At 46.2% G+C, this 21,648-nt stretch overlaps 1 protein-coding gene across 4 annotated transcripts in view; it reads right to left on the bottom strand.

Moving 5' to 3' along the window:
• SETBP1 (SET binding protein 1) overlaps positions 1–21,648 on the bottom strand; it is a 357,781-nt gene that overhangs the window by 296,274 nt on the left and 39,859 nt on the right. For all 4 annotated transcript variants that reach the window (XM_053295525.1, XM_053295524.1, XM_053295526.1 and 1 more), the window contains exon 2: positions 3,175–3,837. In XM_053295525.1, the coding sequence (XP_053151500.1) occupies positions 3,175–3,684 (510 nt within the window). In that variant the 5' untranslated portion in view covers positions 3,685–3,837. The remainder of the gene's footprint in view (positions 1–3,174; positions 3,838–21,648) is intronic.

Raw genomic sequence — 21,648 nt, 5'->3', positions numbered from 1 at the left:
GCTTCTGGAATCTCTGCCAATTATGCAACACTTAAATACACAGGAGCCCTGCCAAGGAAAAGGGGCACCACAAAAGTGTCCTGGGTTGTGTGTCGCCGATTATGACTGTGCTGCTGATTCGACCCTAATATTGTTTTGTAACTTGATCCCTAATTTTCCTCTCGTTTCCAGCATCTGCTTATGTCCTTTAAGTGGTGCCATCAACAGTATCTATTAAAAGCTGCCAGCAGTTTGTCCCTGCGAGGTCCACCATGGTCAGTTCTGCAAGTCACTTTCCACACTCCGGTTTGGTGTTGTGGAGTGGGGAGTGGCTCAGGCAGGGGACACCAGCTGAGAGGCCGGCTTTCTCCATCTGAATCTCTCTGGCCTGATCCAGGAGATTGGCTGAGCCGGCCCTGCCTCCGCCTTCCAGCACTGAGCAGCAGAGAAAACCTGCGGCTGGGATTCCTTCTGCCAGCCTGAACAGCTGTCCCGATTGCCCCGAAGAGCTGCAGCTGTGTAGGGGCCAGTTTCATCAGCCAAGCTCCCGAGTCCACGTGAGTGGTGGGGTGCTGGGGAGTTTGTCATAAAAGGGCAGAGGCAAGCCAAAGGCACAGCTGCTGATGCAGCCGCCAAAGGTGCAGGACTGAGGTGTGGGGGGGAGTCATGTCCAAGGTCCTCCAGTTTCAGTTTTATTTATTCGTTACTGAATTTAGTTTTTCCATGCTTTTTAGTAGTTTGCACTAGGATGCTCATGGGGATGTGTCTGGGCACTCTTGTCGAGGATGGAGCAGGGGGCATGGTCAATGAGATTGGGGTGGCTATTTCAGTAGCGGTGGGGAATCAAGGATTGGGGTATTGGCAGGCCAGCAGGCCATTACAATGGGAGGGAGTCCAGTAATTTAATTAACAATTACTGTTTTCCCTTCCAGCTGCCCTGTCAGCTCTCAGGCCTCAGGGAGTAGTTCCAGCTCCCCACAGAACCTAACCATGCTCCTTTGTAATGCCAGGTTGGTTCAAAATAAGATCAAAATAATTCATGGTTTGATCGTGGAAGAGCCGACCTGGCTTGCATAAATGAGACCTGGGGGGCGGACCTGGGCCCAACATCTTCCCCCAGAGCACTCTGATGCTGAGCAGGATAAGGTGGGTGGGAGGTGGAGTGGCGGTGGTCCATAAGAATAACATCTCCAAGGATTCCTGTGAGAGAATTGATTTATATTGTGTGTGTGTGTGTCTGTGTGTGTACCTTAGGTTAGGGACTCAGAATAGATTTGGGATTCTGTTGGTATACCATTCACCCGTCTGCTAACTGAGCAAAGAGGCACCTTTTCAAAGCGGTGATTCTCTTTATTGAGCAGGGGGAGAGCAACTGGCCCTATCCAGCCCCAGCACAGCATCCCTCCAGTGGTTGCTGCTGGTGTCTGTCTTATGTTTCTTTTTAGATTGTGAGCCCTTTGGGGACAGGGAGCCATTTAATTTATTTATTAATTTATTTCTATATATAAACCGCTTTGGGAACTTTGGTTGAAAAGTGGTATATAAATATTCATTGTATTGTATTCGTTGCATTAAAGCCTTGAATGGTTTAGGTCTGGGTAACCTAAGAGAGCGCCTTTCTCTACAAGATCCCCACTGCTCATTAAGATCATCAGGAGAGGTCAGTCTTCGGGTGCCACCACTTCATATGGTGGAAACCTGGGATCGGGCCTTCTTAGTCGTCCCTGGGTTGTGGAACATGCTCCCTTTGGATATAAGAGGATTCTCTTCTTTGGAGGCCTTCAAGAGAGCATGAAAGACCCACCTTTTTAGCCTGGCTTTTAATGATATCTAGTTTTAATTCCAATCTAGTTTAAATGTTTTCTCATTTTAATTGTTTTATTATGCTTTTGTTTTTAATGTAAACTACCCTGAGCCACTTTAGGAAGGGTGGCAAATAAACTGAATGAATAAATCAATAAACCCAGATGTGCAAGAGGAAAGGGTTACCCTTGGAAGGAGAAGGTGCGATACAGGAACTCCACATTTTAAGAGGGAATCACTAGAGCTGCAAATGTCACCCACAGACACCACTGAGCCCATCTGTACTGACAATGTCTTTGGGGAGCTGCATGCACTGAGGAGGTCCATCCAAACTGGATGGTGCAGACTTGCCTTGAGAGCAAAACTTTATTTCTAAATAAATATTCCCATGGAATATTCATCATGGAATTGGGACTTGCTCCTGTGTGCTCCCAGTTCTTCCAAACAGAATTGCAGGCCCTGCAAAACCAATCATTCTTTTTCATTTATTTAATGCAATATCTGCTTATTCTTATTGTATTCCTGACTTGCAGGCCTTCTGCCCAAGGCTGGCCCTCATCTAGAGGTCTTCTGCCTCTGATCTTAAAGCCCAGAGGACCAAAAAGGTCCTTGGAAGTTTTGCCTCACACAGAGCATCCCCATCTCCACCAACCTCAGGGTGACTGGACCTTTAAAGACTATGTCACACAATCCAGACAAAAAACGCCAGCCGTGCTAATTAAACAACCCTATGTTCCTTCCCTTTGGAAAGCCTTCTCTCTGCCTGTCCTCTTCCTTGTCAACACAGCCTGTTACAACTTGTTTTCATGCCAAAAGAAAAAAGAAAGAAAACCAAAACCAAAGCCAAAACAAAAAACAAAAAAAACCCATTAAGTGAGACGCACCAAAGAGAGTTAGCCCTTGCACACCGGAGCCTCTAAGCCACACGAGCTTTTCCGGTTTAAAGGCATGGTCTTTGTGTGGCACAACACTAACAGGACCATTATACTGCCCTTCAAAGGGCTCTTTAAGACACCCTTCATCTGAGCCCCCTACAATGGAAAAGCAGCTGGTAGGCAGGGACCATGGAGCTTCTTATGCTAATATCCTTCTTCTCCCCGTTGTCTTGTTGTGCCCTTCCCCCTTTCCCACCTCCATCTGTTTATCCTGTCCACCTGTTGTCACATATTCCGTTTCCAAAACCCTTTTGGTGCACAGATTGTCTCCTTCACTCCCAAACCAAATGAGGCCGGCTTTCAGCAACACTGAGACAACCAAGATTCCCCAAATGAAGCAAAATACCCAAGCATGAGTGAAGAATTAACAAAATGTTTTGCGTAAGTGCACCAACAGATGAGGGGAGGGGAGCTGCAGAGCGAAAAGGAGGGGGAAACAGAGAAATTGACTTCTTACCTTCTTTTTGGAGTGTGCTCTGTCCTCCTCTTTCGCTGCTTTGCTATTTTTCCCAGCTCTTGGAAGTTTTTGCTCCCCGGACTGTTTAATGGTGATTTTGATCTCGGGTGGGCATATATAGTTCTCCAGGTTCTTGGGGGGCTTCTTGGCTCTCTTGGTAGTCTGGATTTTCAGTTTAAGACTCCCCTCGGTGAAATTAGCCTCCTTGATGGAAAACTCTTGCTCCTCCAGGCCGTCTCCGGCCACCCATTTCTCGCTGTCTGCATTGGAAGTGGAATCCACGTCTCTCCCAGAAGAAAGCTCGTCCTCCTCCTCTGGCTCCATTCGATCGCCACTCACCGGGATACCTTTGGCAGAGCCAGAAGTAGGAAGCATGGCCTCCCCAGCACAGCCGGGAGCGGATGGAGCCTTTGCAGAAGCGACAGCAGAAGCCAGGAAATCCATCTCGCCTCCCCTTTGCCGGGTCGTGCCCGAGTTCTCCCTAGGCTCCATGCCAGTCCCCCGATCCATGGAAGTTTTATGTGGGGGGAAAGGAGAAGATGGGGAGAAGAGGGAGGAAACCCCAGGAAGTGAATGGTAGCTCTCAGGAAGGTCTCTCAGGAACGTCTCTTAGTCCCTATAGTCCAACTACTGTGAGGTGCTCAGAAGCGTTCAGATCTGCAACTGGTGAAAACACAGAACAAAAAAACAAAAACAAAAAAGGAAGAAGAAGGGTATCAGCATTCCAGTAGCTATGGACATGTGAACTAAGCCTGGTGTCCACTCAAGCTGAAACTAAAATCCAAATTTGGAATGCTCCGAATCTGGACTGTGGACATGAAGAATTCTTTCGTTTCTACTACACATGAAGCAGTACTTGAGGTTCCCAGGGTACAAATTCATCCAGAGTGAGTAGATGGAGGGGAAACCCACTTCATCCAAACAGATATTAAAAAGTTGGTTTAAGCAATAAGCTGCAAGGCCCCTTGCAGGCCAAGGGATGGCGCACTTCTCCTCCTGACTGATAAGACACATCTGGGCCAGCAATTTGCTAGGATCAAGCTTGCAATTCCCAGAAGCCAATTCAAAAAGAAGCTGCAGATCTTAGATATCTGAATCTGATTACTTCTCAGCTCATAAAGTGGTTGTGTGTGCGCATTCAAATTTAGCAGCACTGTTGCTCTCCCTAAACAGGAACAAAGGGCATGGCTTCTTTCCAAATACTAAATAAGAGTTTTAAGAGAACGAACATGGCAGGCACGGGAGATGTTGATTCAGGAGGGACACTGCAGGGTCATCTTCATAATTTAATACAAGCAGGCGTGCTGGCCGCCACTTGTAAGTTGGGTAGGCCGGGTTATCGATTATATCGATATCTCCCCTGCTAACTTGGCAAAGAGGCATCTTTAACGTGGTGATTTTCTTTATTTAGCCGGGGGAGAATAACTGCCCTGTTCACCCCCAGCACAGTACCTCCAGGGACTGTTGCTGGTGTCTATCTTATGTTTCTTTTTAGATTGTGAGCCCTTTGGGGACAGGGATTCATCTTATTTATTTATTATTTCTCTGTGTAAACCACCATGAGCTATTTTTGGAAGGGTGGTATAGAAATCAAATTATTATTAATAATAATGATGATGATGATGATGATGATGATGACAGTAATAAATATCTGAACCCCACCCTTCCATCAAGGAGCTCAGGGCCACTTTACACATCATGCACGAGTAAACCTAGATTTGACCCAGAACCAATACTCACTATGGAGCTGCAGCCAATGCCCACTCCCTGACACAATGAACTCTATGATGAACAAATGGAGTTCCCTGTAAGCCTAGTGGTCCTGTTTCTTTAAAAATATTCATACCTTGGCTTTCTGTTCTACCTTAAGACACTCGAGTCTAGCCCACTCGAGTCTAGCCCTAGTCTACTCTGAATGGCAGCAGCTCTCCCAGCTCTAAGGCAGAAATCTTTCCTATCACTTGCTACCTGATCCTTCAACACCTTCATCTTCAAAGTTTAGTCTTCAAACTTGGGTCTGCAAGTACTGTTGGACTTTCATCAATGATGGGAGTTGTAGCCCAAAAACATCCGGGCACCCACCAGGGAGAACAGCTGGTCTTGTGGTAGCAAGCATGACTTGTCCCCTTTGCTAAGCAGGGCCCACCCTGGTTTGCACTTGAATGGGAGACTCCGTGTGTGAGCACTATAAGATATTCCCCTTAGGCAATGAGGCCGCTCTGGGAAGAGAAGAAGGTTCCAAGTTCCTTCCCTGGCATCTCCAAGATAGAGGTGAGAAAGATTCCTGCCTGCAACCTTGGAGAAGCCATTGCCAGTCTGGGTAGACAATACTGAGCTAGATGGACTAATGGTCTGACTCAGTATATGGCAGCTTCCTCTGTTTGAGAACCCTGGCGTTAACAGAACATACCATGTCCTGAACCAAGAACATTCTCCATGCAAAGCATGTGCTCTACCATGGAAATATGGCCTCCTCCTCTAAAGCTTCCCTGATCAGGAAAGAAGTCCATGCTACAATAGTGAGAATGCTAAATGCTGACTACTAAACCATCAGTAGCTGCAGCAGTAGCAGTACTAAGCCATCAGGATAAACCTGCCAATCACCGATCTTACACAAGAAAAGCAACAACACTACCGTTATACCAATCGCTTCACATCTTCTAACTCCTAATGTGGCCCTGTGGTCAACCTCAGTGCTGAGTGAGCTGGTCAGATAAATGGCACCATGAAGAAAAGTACAGCTGGAGGTGAGGTCCCACACTTTTGACCCTGTTTTGGCACTACCCAGCTCCAAATACTGCCAAATCTTTGGCTGATGGTAACATTATTATACTGCAGCCTTAGAGCCTTTTGCCAAGCTCTGTCTGGCGCACAACCATTCCTGTCTCAGTCAGATTTGGCAACAGTTATCCATGTCCTTGTTACCTCTAGAGTAGATACTGCAACACAAATGATCTGGAGATGCCCTTGAAATCTTGACGAAAACTTCAGTTGGTCCAGAATGCAAATGCAACAGTTTTGCCTGCCAGCTACACTGGTTAGCATCTTTTTCTGGGCACATTTCACACCACAAGGTGTTGGTGCTGATCTTTACAGCCCTAAATAGCTTGGGATCTCTGTCCTAGGGATGTACCTGAACTGGTTCGGTGCCTCCTTAGGGAAGCGCCGGACCGGCTCCGGCACCCACATTCGAACCGGTTTGGCAGGGCGGGGATTAGTTCCTTTTAAAAGCAGGTCAGCAGGTCCTTGACTGCCCCGCCACCGCCATACCATTTTTCCAGGCTCAGCGATGCTTTCCAAAAGGCAGCACGTAACTGCAGCATCGCTCCCAGCAGTCTGCACATGGGCTTTTGGAAAGGGGGCACTGCGCCTGGAAAAGCGGTGGGGTGGCAGAGGAGCAGAACCTGCTTACCTGCTTTTTTAAGGAACCAATCCCTGCCCCCTACCTGTGGCTGCCCGAGCCAGTTCTGGCGCATCCCTACTACACCGCTGAATGAATGCCACTTCTCACTTGAATCTCCTGACCCATACAGAGAAGGCCTTTTGCGAGTGCTGCTTCCAACAGAGATTCATCTGGTGGCCATGTAAGAGAAGGACTCCTCTGTGATGGCCCCTGCCCTTGGAAACTCCTTCTCTGGGAGGTCTGCCTGGCTCCCTCCTTGTCCTGTTTTCACTGCGTGTTGAAGAGCTCTCTGTACTGGGTAGTTTGCCCTCCAAATGTATAAGATGCTCACGCTCACTCTCCCCTCCTTCCTCATCCCCCACATCTAATGTACTTTGTTTTAATATTTTTATTTGTATTTTCTCAGCTTTTAATTTTTTTTTTTACTTTTTCTGATAGTAGCTTCTTTCAGTCAGTTTCCAAGAAATACACAGACAATGAATATTTATATATTGCTTCTCAACAAAAAGTTCCCAAAGTGGTTTACATGGATATAAATATAATATTCATATATTTTAAATATAGACATATGAAAGGCAGGATTATAAACAAATACATATTTATATTGTTAATGCTTTAAAAAAAAAATCATCCCACATTTCAGGCTTTTGTGAGGCCTGAAATTTAAAGACAGAATTTATAACATGGTAAGAAAGTTAAAAGCCAACTTATATGGTAGCCTAAAACAACTTGAAAAATAACAGCCAGGAGAGTTACCACTATAAAATCAGCAAGAGGATCCCTCAGTATTATTATTATTATTATTACATTTATATCCCGCTGTTCCTCCAAGAAGCCCAGAGCGGTGTACTACATACTTGAGTTTCTCTTTCACAACAACCCTGTGAAGTAGGTTAGGCTGAGAGAGAAGTGACTGGCCCAGAGTCACCCAGCTAGTACTCTAACCACAACACCACTATAAGTTTGGCAAAACAGGAAGGCCCTAAGTCATCTCTTTAAAACTTGGCAATGATGGGGCATGGCATGCCTCCATAAGGAGGGCACTGTTGGGACGGCACCACCACAAAGAAGGCCCTGTTCCCAGTCACCACCAAATGAGTTGGAGACAACAGGCTCTTTCACCCGACCACCATTAGAGCAGGAGAAGCACCCAGCCACAGTAGGAGAGCTGGGCGTGCTCTCAATTGGTTGTGTTGTGTGCACCTAAATATCAGGAAGGAGGTGGGGAGTGTGATCGTGTGCGAGGCGGGAACTCAGGTGGTTGACTTCTTGTGCACCATCAGCAAAATGCAGGGAAGCGAATCCGGGCAGGGCACGCCTGTCCAGTCCTGCCTCGCACACAGCCCAGCTCCCCGCCTCTTACCATGATGTCTGGGTGCACACAATTGCCAATTGTGAGCACACTTGGCTCACCTAGCCTAGTTAGGCGCTTCTCCTACCCTAATGGCAGTCGTGTGAATGAACCAAATGGTAGGCCAGACAGTGAGGTGGTTTTAAAAACCTGGCACTGAGAGGGGGAACATCAGTTCAGGCCTAACAATAGTTTTCTTTGTTTAAATGTTACTATGTGTAATCAATATGGCTAGAGTTTTTTAATGTTGTTAGCCACCTTGACAGCCATCAATGTAGAGATGGGCTAAAACTATTTGCATATGTTAATGCACAAACAACAAGGCAGCCAAAGTCAAGAGCCACATTGCTAATGTCTCCCCTGCCAATGAAGTGAAGCAAGCTGACTCGGCATTTTGCATTGTTAATCTCTCTGCCAAGGTACATGGTGTACATAGACTTCTGAGAGCTGAACATAAATACAAAGTGAGCGTTCCAACCGGTTATGACACTCGGGGCACAACGGACATTCTCTGAAATGACTCCACCTGCAAGATTTCATTAAAAGCCCAGTTCTCACTGGGTCTTAACGCTGGATTTAGGCTTCAGTCAGCAGGTGGGTACTCACATGATGGAAGGCAGAAGCTGTTCCCATTGTTACAGTTCCATCCTGGGAAAGCATCTCCTATTGAATTTAAACCTGTTTTGCAGCAGTGAAAGGGCACAGTTCCCACCTCCCCAGTCAACTAAAACGGTGGCCATTTGCAGGTACCGATCCTGAATCATAGTTTGGAAGCAGTTCTGTACACAGGAATCAGCTAGCACCCCAATCTGGTTCTGGTATATAACAAGTGTTCTCAAACCCGGGTCCCCAGATGTTGTTGGACAACAACTCCCATCACCCCCTTCCACAATTGCCAACCACCATGTTGTTGGACTACAACTCCCACTATCCCCAGCCACAATGGTGGTTGGCAATTGTGGAAGGGGGTGATGGGAGTTGTAGTCCAACATCATCTGGGGACCCAGGTTTGAGGACCCCCGCTGTACAAGATGAGCCCACTGTCCACTTGGGAAGCAATGACTAAGGGACTTGGGTTCAGCACACACACACCCAAACCTGCCTCTCTCAACACGTAGGAGCATGCATACAGCAGCTAGTTACGAAATCCAAATTCACTTTCCTGAAGAAGAGGTCCTGCCTGCCAAGCTTCAAAGCGGCCGTTTCACCACCTCTAATTCCAATCTTTCCTCTGCTTGAAATGTGCCAGAGTTGCGGGCAGAAGGAATTAAGACTTTAGGATACAATGAGGTAATGTTGGATATCTTAATGGGAGCAACCACAGAAGTAAATCACGAGGAACTGTGAGAACTGCAGGGATGGGTATCTAATGTTTCGCCCTTCCCTGGGGTCAGGAAATTCCTCCTTTTGTTCAGTTCAGTGGTTAGCTTCTGAAACAGGAGGCACTCGGGGTCCTAAGGGGACACCCTCTAACCAGGCAATTCCACCAGCCAATACAACATGCCATTACAGAAGACCACATGCAACCTCATTCTATTATGTGAGCGGCGGGGGAGGGGGTTTATTTCCCTCCAAAAATGGCTTACGAAGCCAACACTGAAGGCTGGGAGGACTATTCAAGTTGAGTTGGTAACACGACTGGCCCTGGTGTGCTAGATTTTTACTGAAACGCAGCCCCAAAGTGATGTGCATCGAGACGCATGGTGAGCGGAGGGGTGCTTTCGCTCACTGCCCCTGCCCTGGTCCCAATCTGAAGCTCATTAGTAGAGTATCTGCTTTGCAGGCAGAAGGTCCCAGGTTCAGTCCCTGGGATCTCTAGGAAGGGCTGAGAGTGACTCCTGTATGAAACTTTGGAGAGTCACTGCCCGTCAGTGTAGAAATGCTGTCAGTCAGTGTAGACCAGGGATTCTCAATGTTGGGTCCCCAGATGTTATTGGACTTCAACTCCCATAACCCCCAACCAAAGGCCACTGGGGCTGAGGATTGTGGAAGCTGAAGTCCAATAACATCTGGGGACACAATGTTGTGAGAATCCCTGGTGCAGACAATACTGAGCTAGATGGACCAAGCAGCTTCCTATGTTGCTATGCTGCTATTAACTAGGGATGTGCAAATCAATTAGAACTCAAATTGATTTGACTTGAATCTGGATGATTTGAGTCATTCAAATTTGAATCGAATCACCCCTTAAAAGGGCAATTCTATTTGAATTTTAAACGAATTTTCAAAATTTGATTCAAATTTAATTCAAGAGCCATTTGGCACCATTCAGGCCCCCTGATTGGTTAAAAAAAAAGGCACCCAAATAGGATCAAATTCAAATCGAATGTTTGGACCAAATCTGAATCTGATTCAAATTTTTATTTCAAATTCAATTTGAATCTGATTCAAATTCAAAACAAATTTTCAGAATTGAATTAGAATTCAAAATGAATTTTTTAAAATGTCTGTGCACATCTCTACTATTAATACCTTTAGGAAGTAATAGTGACTGCTATTTGTCTGGAATCACAGGATTCGAAGGCATCTTGCAAGCCATCTAGTTCAACCACTTGCTCAGTGCAGGCAATCATTGCTAAAGCATGCCCAACAGATGGCTGCCCAGCTTCCACTAGAAGAGCTCCAAAGAGGAGGAGCTCACGTAGTCCCAGGTAACTGCTGAACTGTTAACTGGTGAAGCGCTCTTACCATTAAGGCAGTCTTACATTTATTTCCAAAAGAGCTGGAAATTTTATTCTAATGGATGCAAAGCCAGAGCACCTGCAAGTGTGAATGAGGTACCAGCAGGCTCAGGGTAACCCACAGATATGTCAGTTTTGCAAAACTCTAAAGAAAAAACCTAAAGGGCCCACCCAAAAACCCACCCCAAACTGACCCAATGTAACTCAATGGAGTCAAGTGTTTATAGACTCAGAGAGCAATTAACACACAATGAGGTGGGTGGAGCTAATGGTAGTCTGTAGTGAAGGCAGTGGGGAGGGGGGCGGAGGAGGGCTTGAACCAAAAGAGTGAGAAATTTCACAGCTTGAACAACACTCCCTCGAGGTAGTCACAACCCCTTCTGCTAAAGTGCCTATAACATTCACCATGCCCAGGCATAGGTACAGGTAACATGCTCAGGATCAGGCACAGGCACAGGCAACCCATGCACAACCAGGGATATACTGCAACATTGTGTTGCAGGTCCATACTAGTTTGTCCCAAGGTCCAACCAAAATCTACCCGCCTTTAACTCAATTTAGATCTGGGGCAGCAGAAAACAAGGTTTTGCCCTCTTCTATATAACAGGGCTTCAAGTATCTGAAGAGTACTATCATGGTATCTCCTCCTCTTCTCCAGATTAAACACAGGCAGTCCCTTCAACCTTTCCTCAAAGAGACTGTTTTCCAGATTTCTGGAGTGTTTTCAAGAGCCTGGCCCATCTTCATTCCCCTCCTTAGAACCCATTTCAATTTGTCTACATCCCTCTTACAGCCTCTGAGCTGTAAGGTAGCCTGTAGCCATGAATACTAGTAGACTTGATAAACCTATCCTCCATGAATTTGTCTAAGCCCCTTTTAAAGCCATCCAAACTAGTGGCCATCACCACATCCCATGGCAGAGAATTCCACAGATTAATTATGTGCTGTGTGAAAAAGTACTTCCTCTTGTCGGTTCTAAATTTCCCAGTGTCAGTTTCATGGGATGACCCCTGGTTCTACTGTTATAAGGGAGGAAGACAAATTCTTCCCTGTCAACTCTCTCTACTCCATGCATAATGTTATACACCTCGATCATGTCTCTCCATAGTCACCTCTTTTCCAAACTAAAAAGCCCCAGATGCGGTAGCCTTGCCTCATAAGGAAGGTGCTCCAGGCCCCTGTTCAACTTGCTTGCCCTCAACTGCATCGAATTTTATTTATTTTATTTATTTATTTTTACATTTTTATACTGCCTTTCGTTAAAAGAAAACCCCAAGGCGGTTTACAAAAATTAAAACATACAATAAAAGCAGCAAAAACATCAAGCTAAAAACATACATAAAAACAAGACAGCAGATAAAAACACACAAGAACAGCAGTAAAAAACGATTATGTAAAAGCCTGGGTAAAAAGCCAAGTCTTTAAAAGCTTTCTAAAAGCTGTGATGGAGTCCGAGGAACGAATGGCCACCGGGAGAGCATTCCAGAGTCTAGGAGCAGCAACTGATAAGGCCCTGTCCCGAGTGCACGACAGCCGGGCCTCCCTCATTGTCGGCACCCGGAGCAGGGCCCCCCCAGATGTCCTAGTCAAGCGGGCAGCAACCCTTGGGAGCAGGCACCCCGGGCCCAAACCGTTTAGGGCTTTAAAGGTCAAAACCAGCACCTTGAATTGGACCCGGAAACGAACCGGCAGCCAGTGCAGCTCTTTCAAAATGGGGGTGATATGTTCCCAGCGGGCAGCTCCGGATAAAACCCTAGCTGCCACGTTTTGCACTAGCTGCAGCTTCCGGATATTCTTCAAGGGCAGCCCCACGTAGAGCGTGTTACAGTAATCCAGCCATGACGTGACTGAGGCATGGGTAACCGTGGCCAGATATGCCTTCTCGAGAAAGGGACACAGCTGGTGCACCAGCCGAAGCCGTGCAAAGGCACCCCTGGCCACCGCCTCCACCTGAGCTTCCAAAAGCAGAGCCGGGTCCAGCAGTACCCCCAAGCTGCATACTTGCTCCTTCAAGGGGAGTGCAACCCCATCCAGAACCGGTAAAATCTCCTCATCCCGATTGGCTCTCCTACTGACCAACAGTACCGCTGTCTTATCCGGATTCAATTTCAGTTTATTAGCCCACATCCAACCCATCACGGCCTCCAGCCCCCAATTCAGGACATCCACCGCCTCCCTAGGATCAGATGACAAGGAGAGATAGAGCTGAGTGTCATCCGCATATTGCTGACAACTCAGTCCAAAACCCTGGATGACCTCTCCGAGTGAATTGACTAGTATGACTAGTTTTTTCCTAGTTCTGCATCTTTTTTCCAGTTCTACAATGTCCTTCTTAAGAGATGGAGACCAGAACTGCACACAGTACTCCAAAAACCATTGATTTTTATAAGGCATTATAATATTAGCATTTATATTTTCAACTCCCTTCCTAATGATCCCTAGCATGGAATTTGCCTTTTTCACAGCTTCTGTGCACTGAGTTGACACTTTCAATGAGCTGCTCACCATGACCCCAAGAACTCTCTACTGGTCAGTCACTGACAGCTCAGAGCTCTTTTGCACAATACTCTCCCATGTCCAGCTCACATTTCTTTCCCCAAACGTTGGCAAGAAACTTAGACCATTTAATGAGCCAATTTGAGCCTCCTCCTCTGAAATCAGCCTCAACAGTCATCCACCTTGCAACAATATCAACTTACAGACAAGAAGAGTAACAAGGCATCGTAAAAGTAACACTTCAGCTGAAATTTTATGCACCACGATAGCTTATAAAGAGCAAAAGAAGAAACAAAAGCACAAATAGGTCTTGGAGACTGCTGCTGGACAAGCCAAGAGATTCTCTTTAACTTTCAGGCAACAGACGCCTATATAATCCAATAATATGTCCAACCAAGTTCTGAAAAGCTTCTCCATGAAACTAGGTTAGCAGGAGCTATTATTATTCTTTATTATTATCATTATTGCAAGACTTGTAGCCACTACAAACCTCCCTTGCCTCTTCAGTAAGATTTTTGTTGAGCCCTCAAAATGCTTCCTTCAAGATCCTTTGGCAGTTTAATGTGCATTACAATTACATTAAGTTCCCAAAAATATTTGGAAAAGGGTCTTTCGGTCTCAAAAACAAACAAACAAAACAAAACTTCTCCCCAGATCCTGAACAGCAAATGAAACTTGCAAAGTTCTTCTCCAAAGCCAAACTTGGAGAATTTTGCCATATGTCCAGGTAACATGATGGCCATTGGAGAACCTTCATGTCTAGAAGAAAGATACCACCGAAAATAAGTTATTGGGCAACCCCAGCAGCAGAAAGATATTGCATTCCTGCCCTGCTTGTGGTTAGGAGAGGAGAACTGGTCTTGTGATAGCAAGTATGAACTGTCCCCTTTGCTAAGCAGTGTCTACCCTGGTTTGCATTTGAATGGGAGACTCCATGTGTGAGCATTGTAAGATATTCCCTTTAGAAGAAAGGGCCACTCTGGGAAGAGCATCTGCATACTTGCATGCATATGGACCTTGGGTTAGGGCGGTATAAAAATGTGCTAAATAAATAAGTTCCCAAGTTCCCTCCCTGGCATCTCCAAGATAGGGCTGAGAAAGAATCCTCTCTGCAACCTCGAAGAAGCTGCTGCCAGTCTGTGTAGACAATACTGAAACAAATGGACCAATGGTCTGACTCGGTATAAGGCAATTTCCTATGTCTTCCTGGAGGCATCTGGTGGGCCACTGTGAGAAACAGAATCCTGGACTGGATTGACCTTGGGTCTGATCTAGCGAGGTTGAGGAGGAAGTGGATATACTCTCTTCTTGAAACATCCTGTGCTCCAGACATCCCAGGGCTTGAGCTAGTTGACCTTGCAATGATGGAAAGAAGTATATCTATCTACCCTCGCCACAATGTTCCTGAATTGATTAAACTTCTAACATTTTCCCCTTAGGCATCTTTTTTCCTAGACTAAGGTGCCTCCACTGCTTTTGCCTTTCTTCAAAGGGGTGATGCTCCAACTCCCTCACTCATTCTAGTATCCTTTTCTACAACAGCTCCTGCTCCATAATATCCTACTACTACGACCAATCACTGTGTGAAGAATTGACTCATATCAAAATGAGGCTAATCTCACAAGCAGCTTCACGAAAGCTAGGGCAGCCCAGCCTGGGCTAGGCGCCTTGTGTGGAGCACTGGGATCGATCCTGACCCCAGCACTCACACCCTACCTAACCCTACTTTTTAACCCAGCCTTCAGCCAGGGTTAAGGGTGCAAGAGTGCCCTTAACCCCAGCACCGGGGCCATGTGTACACAGCCTGAGCATGCAGTGTCCAGCTGCAGAGAGGTTCCCTCAATGCACTGCACTCCTGACGCAGGGCATTGAGGGATACTGGAGGACTTTCTCCTCTGGCTTCCTGCTCTGCCACATGCTGCGGCATCATTGGTGTGCTCCAGCAAGCGGCAGAGTGAACTGGGGAGGGAGATTGTGTGCGGGGAGGCAGGGAGGAGCCTGCCTCCCTGCCAGCCCTCCCCACCTGCCAGCCTGTATGCTCATGTGCACAATCTTAACCTGTAAGAAAAAGTTAAGTACTGTACCCCTAGATAGTTCAGAGAGAAAGAGAAAGTTAAGTACTGTACCCCTAGATCATTCATTCAAAAGAAGAAATCCTTGTCCCACAGGTTCTCAAACTTGGGTCCCCAGCAGGGTTCCCTCTAACAGGGATTCCCAGATGTTGTTGACTACAACTCCCAGAATCCCCAAGCAAAAGCCATTACAGCTGGGGATTCTGGAAGTTGTAGTCAACAACATCTGGGAATCCCTGATAGAGGGAACACTGGTCCCCAGATGACTACAACCCAGTAATTATTACAACCCAGAGGGAACACTGGTCCCCAGATGGTCCCCAGGACTACAACCACCACCACCCCCAGCCACAATGGCTAAAGATTTGGGATGATGGGAGTTGTAGTCCATCATGGTCTGGGACTCAAGTTTAAGAACCCCTGCTTTATCCCCTAAGAGCTAGGGTTGCCTTTTATCAAGACATCTAAAATCGAACCCAAAAGGAGAACAGCAAAAGTCCCAGTGGCCTGGTCATCAGACCCGTACAAATATTAAATAGGCACTTAAGACATTAAATATATTTTCCCCAGCTCTGAATAGCATGTTGAGAATTCTTAAGGAGGACGCACATCGTATCTGTCTTCCCAACACCGAGGTGTTAAATAGCAGATTACGGAATCATTTCTGACTCTGCAGTTAGGTTTGAGACACTATAATTAGATTAGCTAGTTACCTTTCCATGTAAGTAGCTAACCGTGTTACAGGAGAAGAGACGGGAAGGCTAACTGTGATTAAACAACTGATACCACCATAAATCACAAGGACCATAAAAGAAATGCAGCCAAAGCTTCCAGGATGCCAGCAAAACACCGAGCACCGTGTTGAGAATAAGTGGAAGTTCAAATGTGACCTTGGATGCACACAAGTGTTATCAGAGGTTTTTATGTTTGGACAAAGGATCATTTCACTTGTCGCTTCTGGCCTTCACCTATGCTATCCAGAACACCATGATGAAAGGTGGAAAGTTGATCGCAAAAATGCCGAGCAACAAAACAACACACTTTTCAGGTGCTTTATCATAATGGATTCATTCCCACTTGCAGAGTTGGTTGCAGGTCCCGCTCATTACACTGAGTGGATGGGAAATTCTGTTCCTGCACTGGAGGCCTGGCTGCATGAACGTCCTCTCTTGTGAGCTCCTAACATCATGTGTGAGGTAGTCAATACTTCCACTTCAAAAGGCAGCAGAGGAAGGACAGCACAAATCAGACAACTTCAGAGCAACAGTTTTTAGTATTTATAGTCTACAATAATTTTCAACAGTTTATAGTAATTTTATCATTACTTATATTATAGTCTGTCTATTTTAATGTTGATGTAACATGATCTTAAATTTTGACCATGCCGTTTTATAATTACTTTTTGATCTTGCTCTACTGTACTGTCTTATGCTGGTCTCGGACCGCAATCAAGTTGATTTGATTTGATTTATTATTCTGAAGTATAAATATGTAACTTGGGTATCTGGTGAATGATTCAGGCAAATCGTTAAAACTTCATATGGTTTAATCCAGACCAGAGGTGAGAAGGGGGAGGAAAACAGAATCAGTAAATTGGACTCAAGTCTGGATGGCTTTGCAACATTCTGTTGTACACCCTGAACATCCAGGCTAGTCAGCAAAGGCAGGAGAAATCTCTTAGATAATATGATGTTACATATTATCCCAAATAGATGTTACATACTTCTACTAGTAGTATCAGCAATTTGGTAATTAGCAGTGGACATTTGACTAGTCAAATATTTTTAAAGCATAAACATAATTGGAAAAACAACAAAAAAGAGCAAGAGAGGTTTTTGTTTCCCAATTCTCCATTAGTTAATAGTTAATGCACAGCTGTATCTTTCATGCTTTATTTCAACTACTACCTTACATTCATTCAACGGCTACTGTCTACCTTGACATCATCATCATCATCATCATCATCATTATAATGTATTGCATTAATAAACCACCCTATCCAGAGGCTCTGGGCAGCGTACAACTAGTTTAAAAACAATAAAAACAAACATCATTTAAAACACACTACTTAAAACAATATAAAAACAACTTTAACAAAATTTAAAAACCTTGGAAGGCCAAGCCAAACAAGTAAGTCTTTAGGGCTCTCTTAAAGGCCAACAGCAAGCCTAAACTGCAGATATCTGCCGGGAGTCCATTCCACAGGCCAGGAGCAGCTAAAGAGGCCCAGTTCCGAGTCGCCACCAGACGTACTGGTGATAACTGGAGACGGACCTCTCCAGATGACCTCAATGTAAGATGGGGACCATGCAGAAAGAGGTGCTCTCTAAGGTAGCCGGGCCCAAGCCTTTCAGGGCTTTAAATGTAACAACCGGCACTCTGTATTTTGCCCGGAAACATAACGTCATTCAGTGCAACTGTTTTAAAACAGGCATAATATGGTTCTTCGGGTTACCCTGGAGACCAATCCAGGTGCCGTAGTTTGAACTAATTGAAGTTTCCGAACTGAGTACAAAGGCAGCCCCACATAGAGCGCATTGCAATACTCAAGCCTGGAGGTTAACAGCTGATGCACCACTGTTTTGAGATCATCCTCTTCAAAGAATGGACACAGCTGTCGAATAAGCCAAAGCTGATAGAAAGCACTCCTGGCCATAGCCTCCACCTGAGATACCAGGATGAGGCCTGGATCTAAGAGAACTCCCAAGCTGCGTACTTGTTCCTTCTGGGGGAGTGTAACCCCATCCAGCACAGGAAGATCTAACTCATCCCTCAGATTCCGATCCCCCACAATGAGCACCTCCATCTCGCTTGGATTCAGCTTCAATTTGAGCAAAGCAGAGGAAGGGCCATAGCTCAGTGGAAGAGCATCTGCTTTGCGTACAGAAGGTCCCAAGTTCAATCCCTGCCGTCTCCAGGTAGGGCTGGAAGAGATTCCTGCCTGAAAACCTGGGAGAACCGCTGCCAGTCAGCATAGACTAGGGCTGCTCAACTTTGGCCCTCCAGCTGTTTTTGGACTACAACTCCCATTACCCCCTACCACAGTGGCCAATAGACAGGGATTATGGGAGTTGTAGGCCAACATCTGCAGGAGGGCCAAAGGTGAGCAGCCCTGGCATAGACAATACTGAGTTAGATGGTCTGGCGTGGTATAAGGAGGCTCCCTATGTAACCTGTGTGACACATTCCCTCACTGGAGATTTATAGAGCAGATCACCAGGTCACATGGAAGGAATGCTCCTTGGCTGCTGCAACAAGCAAAGAGTAATAGGGGATCCTAGACAGTGTCCACTTCAACTGATGATTGCTTGTTTTGGTATACCTGCAGTTGCAACAGGTAACCAGTAGAAGAAAGAAACGTTGAACTTACCGTGAAAGGTTCTTTTTCACCATTGAGGAGGTCATCCTTCAATCCTGGGTTATGCACTGAGCATGCTCCGAAGACATGACTTATTTTTTTTTTTACTGGAAGGTGTGGCTAGCTTCTTGCCTAGAGGGCAGCAAAACTCCACTTCCAGGACTGTTACGCAGAAGAAAGAGGACAAAGAATCACATAATCCCCAAATATACAGAAGAAAGGCGATAGCTACATGGGAAACAGTAGAATAGGGGAGAAGGAAACTAGAAATTAGAACCCTGGAAGTCGCTGACAACAGCAAAGGGAGACTCAGATATCAGCAAAAATTGTGAATAACAACTTCCTCGGGTGGGTCGGATGACCTCCTCAACTGTGAAAAAGAAACTTTCACAGTAAGTCCGTATCTTTTTCCAGTTTGAGGAGGTCATCCTTCAAACACAGGACATACAAAAGCTGACGATGTTAGGGAGGGAAAGGATGAAAGTCATACCATCTGCTACAGGACAGTGCACCCAAGGGCCACCTGAGCAGAGTGGAAGAGGAAATTTTGTAGAGTTTGATGAAGGGTGTTATGGATGACCCTTGCATGTTTCCAGGAGAGGAGCAGTGGCTGAAGAAGGCCACTGAAGTAGCCACGCTGTGTGTAGTACGAGCAGTAATGCTCCAAGGATTGGGAAAGTTTAATGCGTTGTATGCCAACAAAATGGAGGATGTAATCCATCTGTCTAAGGTTGCCTTAGACACATTTGTCCTCAAGGAGGACTGGTGGAAGGAAATGGAGAGCGAGTGAGAACAGCAAATAGCTTTGGTTCTTCTTATGTAGCCGTGGAGGGCCCTTCTAACATCCAAGGTACGCCATGCCTGTTCTTTTGAGTGAGACGGGCAAAAGGAAGGGAGTATCACGTCTTGGAATGGATGAAAAACCGAGTTGTCCTTGGCTAGGAAGTTTGGGTCAGTTAATACTACAGAGTCTGAATGGAAAAGGCAAAGCTCTTTCCACACAGAGGTCCCCCAGCTTGGAGACCCTGTGTGCTGAAGTGTTCACAGTAAGGAAAAAGCACCCTGTAATTATTTATTTTATTTATATTCTTTCTTTCTTTCAGTTTATATACCGCCCTTTCTAGAGTGGCTCAGGGCAATCTACACTAAATGTTCCTTGTAGGAAAGGAACTGCAAGGGAATATCTGCCAAAGGTTTGAAGAGCACCTTGTTGAAGGCATTAAGTCCTTGTTGAGGTTTCAAGACAGAAAGCTATGAACCATAAGGGGGGCAAAATTAGTAGCTTCCCTGAGGAACCGACGTAGATTTGGATGTAGGAGAGAGGAATTATCAGTTGAGAGGTGAAGAACCGATGACAGAGCAGATATTCGATGCTCCAGAGTACTTGGATGGAGCCCAGGGTCTAATCTGGATTGAAAGGAGAGAGAAACCAGAACCTTTGGGATGCCAACCAAGAGAGGATGGATCTTCTTTCTGTGAGACCAGTGAGTGTAAAACACCCAAGATGTCTGGTATATGCAGTTAGTGGAAGAGTGTCTAGAAGCCAGGGTGGTGTCTTGGATTGTTTTAGAGTAATCCTTTCGAGCTAGAGTGAATACTGAATCCTCAGGCACAATGTTGGAGCCACTGTGGGTCTGGATGAAGTAGAGGGCTTTGTGCCAGGAAGTCTGCTCATGGAGGTAGATGCCAGAGAGGACTGGCCAATTCTTCAGATTAGAGAACCATGGTGTCCGAGGCCAATGGGGTGTGATAAGGGCAAGCTCTGCCTATTTTAGGTGTAGCCTTTGAAAATGTCTTTCTATGACCGCCAGAGGGAAGGCATAGAGGAGGCCCATGGGCCAGGGCACTGTCAGGGCATCAGTAACTTCTGCCAGGGGAGAGAAGAAGCGGGAGACAAACCTTGGAAGGTTTATTGTGCAGGGGAGGGAAGAGGTCCACCTTGGGGTTCCCAAACCAGTGTGAAGGGGTCACTTCAAGGGTCTGACAACTGAGCCAATAGGCCTGAGAATTGGCTGTACCCTGAAGATGTTCCGTCAAGGCAGACACCAGGTGAAGCTCCATCCAGCGCAAAAGTCGGAATGACTCTTCCATGAAAGAGTAGGACTTGGAGCTGCTCTGGTGATTGATGTGGGACTTTGTGGAAAGTTGTCCGTGCGTATAAGAATGTGAGTGTCCCAAATGATGGGCAGGGAGTGGAGCAGGGCTAGATGGACCACACCGAGCTCCAGTCAATTGATGTTGTGCATCTTCTCCCAGGAGGTCCACGTCCCCTGTGCATATTGGCCATTGCAATGAGCTCCCCAGCCAAAGAGACTTGCATGGGTAGTGACTATGACTTGTTCTGGCACTGACAGGGGGAGTCCCTGGAGAATGGCTGAGGTCAACCACCAACAAAGGCGAGACAAACTGCCCAGGGAAGGTGAACCTCTCAGTGTACACAAGCCATGGTGTCATCCTGGAAGGGGAAGAGGAATCAGTGGAGATGATGTGAGTGCCAACGTACCTGTGGGGTGCACTCAAGATAGGCAATCACGGAGCCCAGGGGTTACGCTAACAGCACAGATTCTGCTGAGGTCTTCTTCAGAGTAAGCCGAATGAGGAGACCCAGTTTCTCTCACCTCTCAAGAGGCAGGGAGACAGTGGCTTGGGCCGTGTTGCAAACCGCCCCCAGATGTTGAAGGGATAGCGACAGAGAGAGAGGACTCTCATGGTAGTTGACCAGAAAACTGTGGTCTCTAAGAGCAAGAAGGGTGCTGTGGAGAGCTTGCTGAGCCTGAGGATGTGAACACAGCTCATCCTCAGGTGTGCAATGAGGGTTACCATGAGCTTTGTGAAGACCCTCAGGCTGTCAATCAAAAGGAAGAGCCCAGTATAGATAGTGATGGTTGTTGTAGCAAAATGTGACGTATCTGCAGTGGTCTGGGAGGATCAGGATGTAAAGGTAGGCCTAAGGTAGGTCTATGGAGGCCAGGGAGTCACAGTGAGATATCTCGATAGTACCTAAGGACTCCACACAAAAGGTTCCATTTCAGGATGAAGCGGTTTAGGCATTTTGAGTTGGGGACTGCCCTCCACAACTCGTCCTTCTTTGAAACCATGAACAAAACAGAATA

This window comes from Hemicordylus capensis, chromosome 2, assembly GCF_027244095.1.
Source record: "Hemicordylus capensis ecotype Gifberg chromosome 2, rHemCap1.1.pri, whole genome shotgun sequence".
Taxonomy (NCBI): Eukaryota; Metazoa; Chordata; class Lepidosauria; order Squamata; family Cordylidae; genus Hemicordylus; species Hemicordylus capensis.
This window is presented reverse-complemented; position numbering and strand designations above follow the sequence as displayed.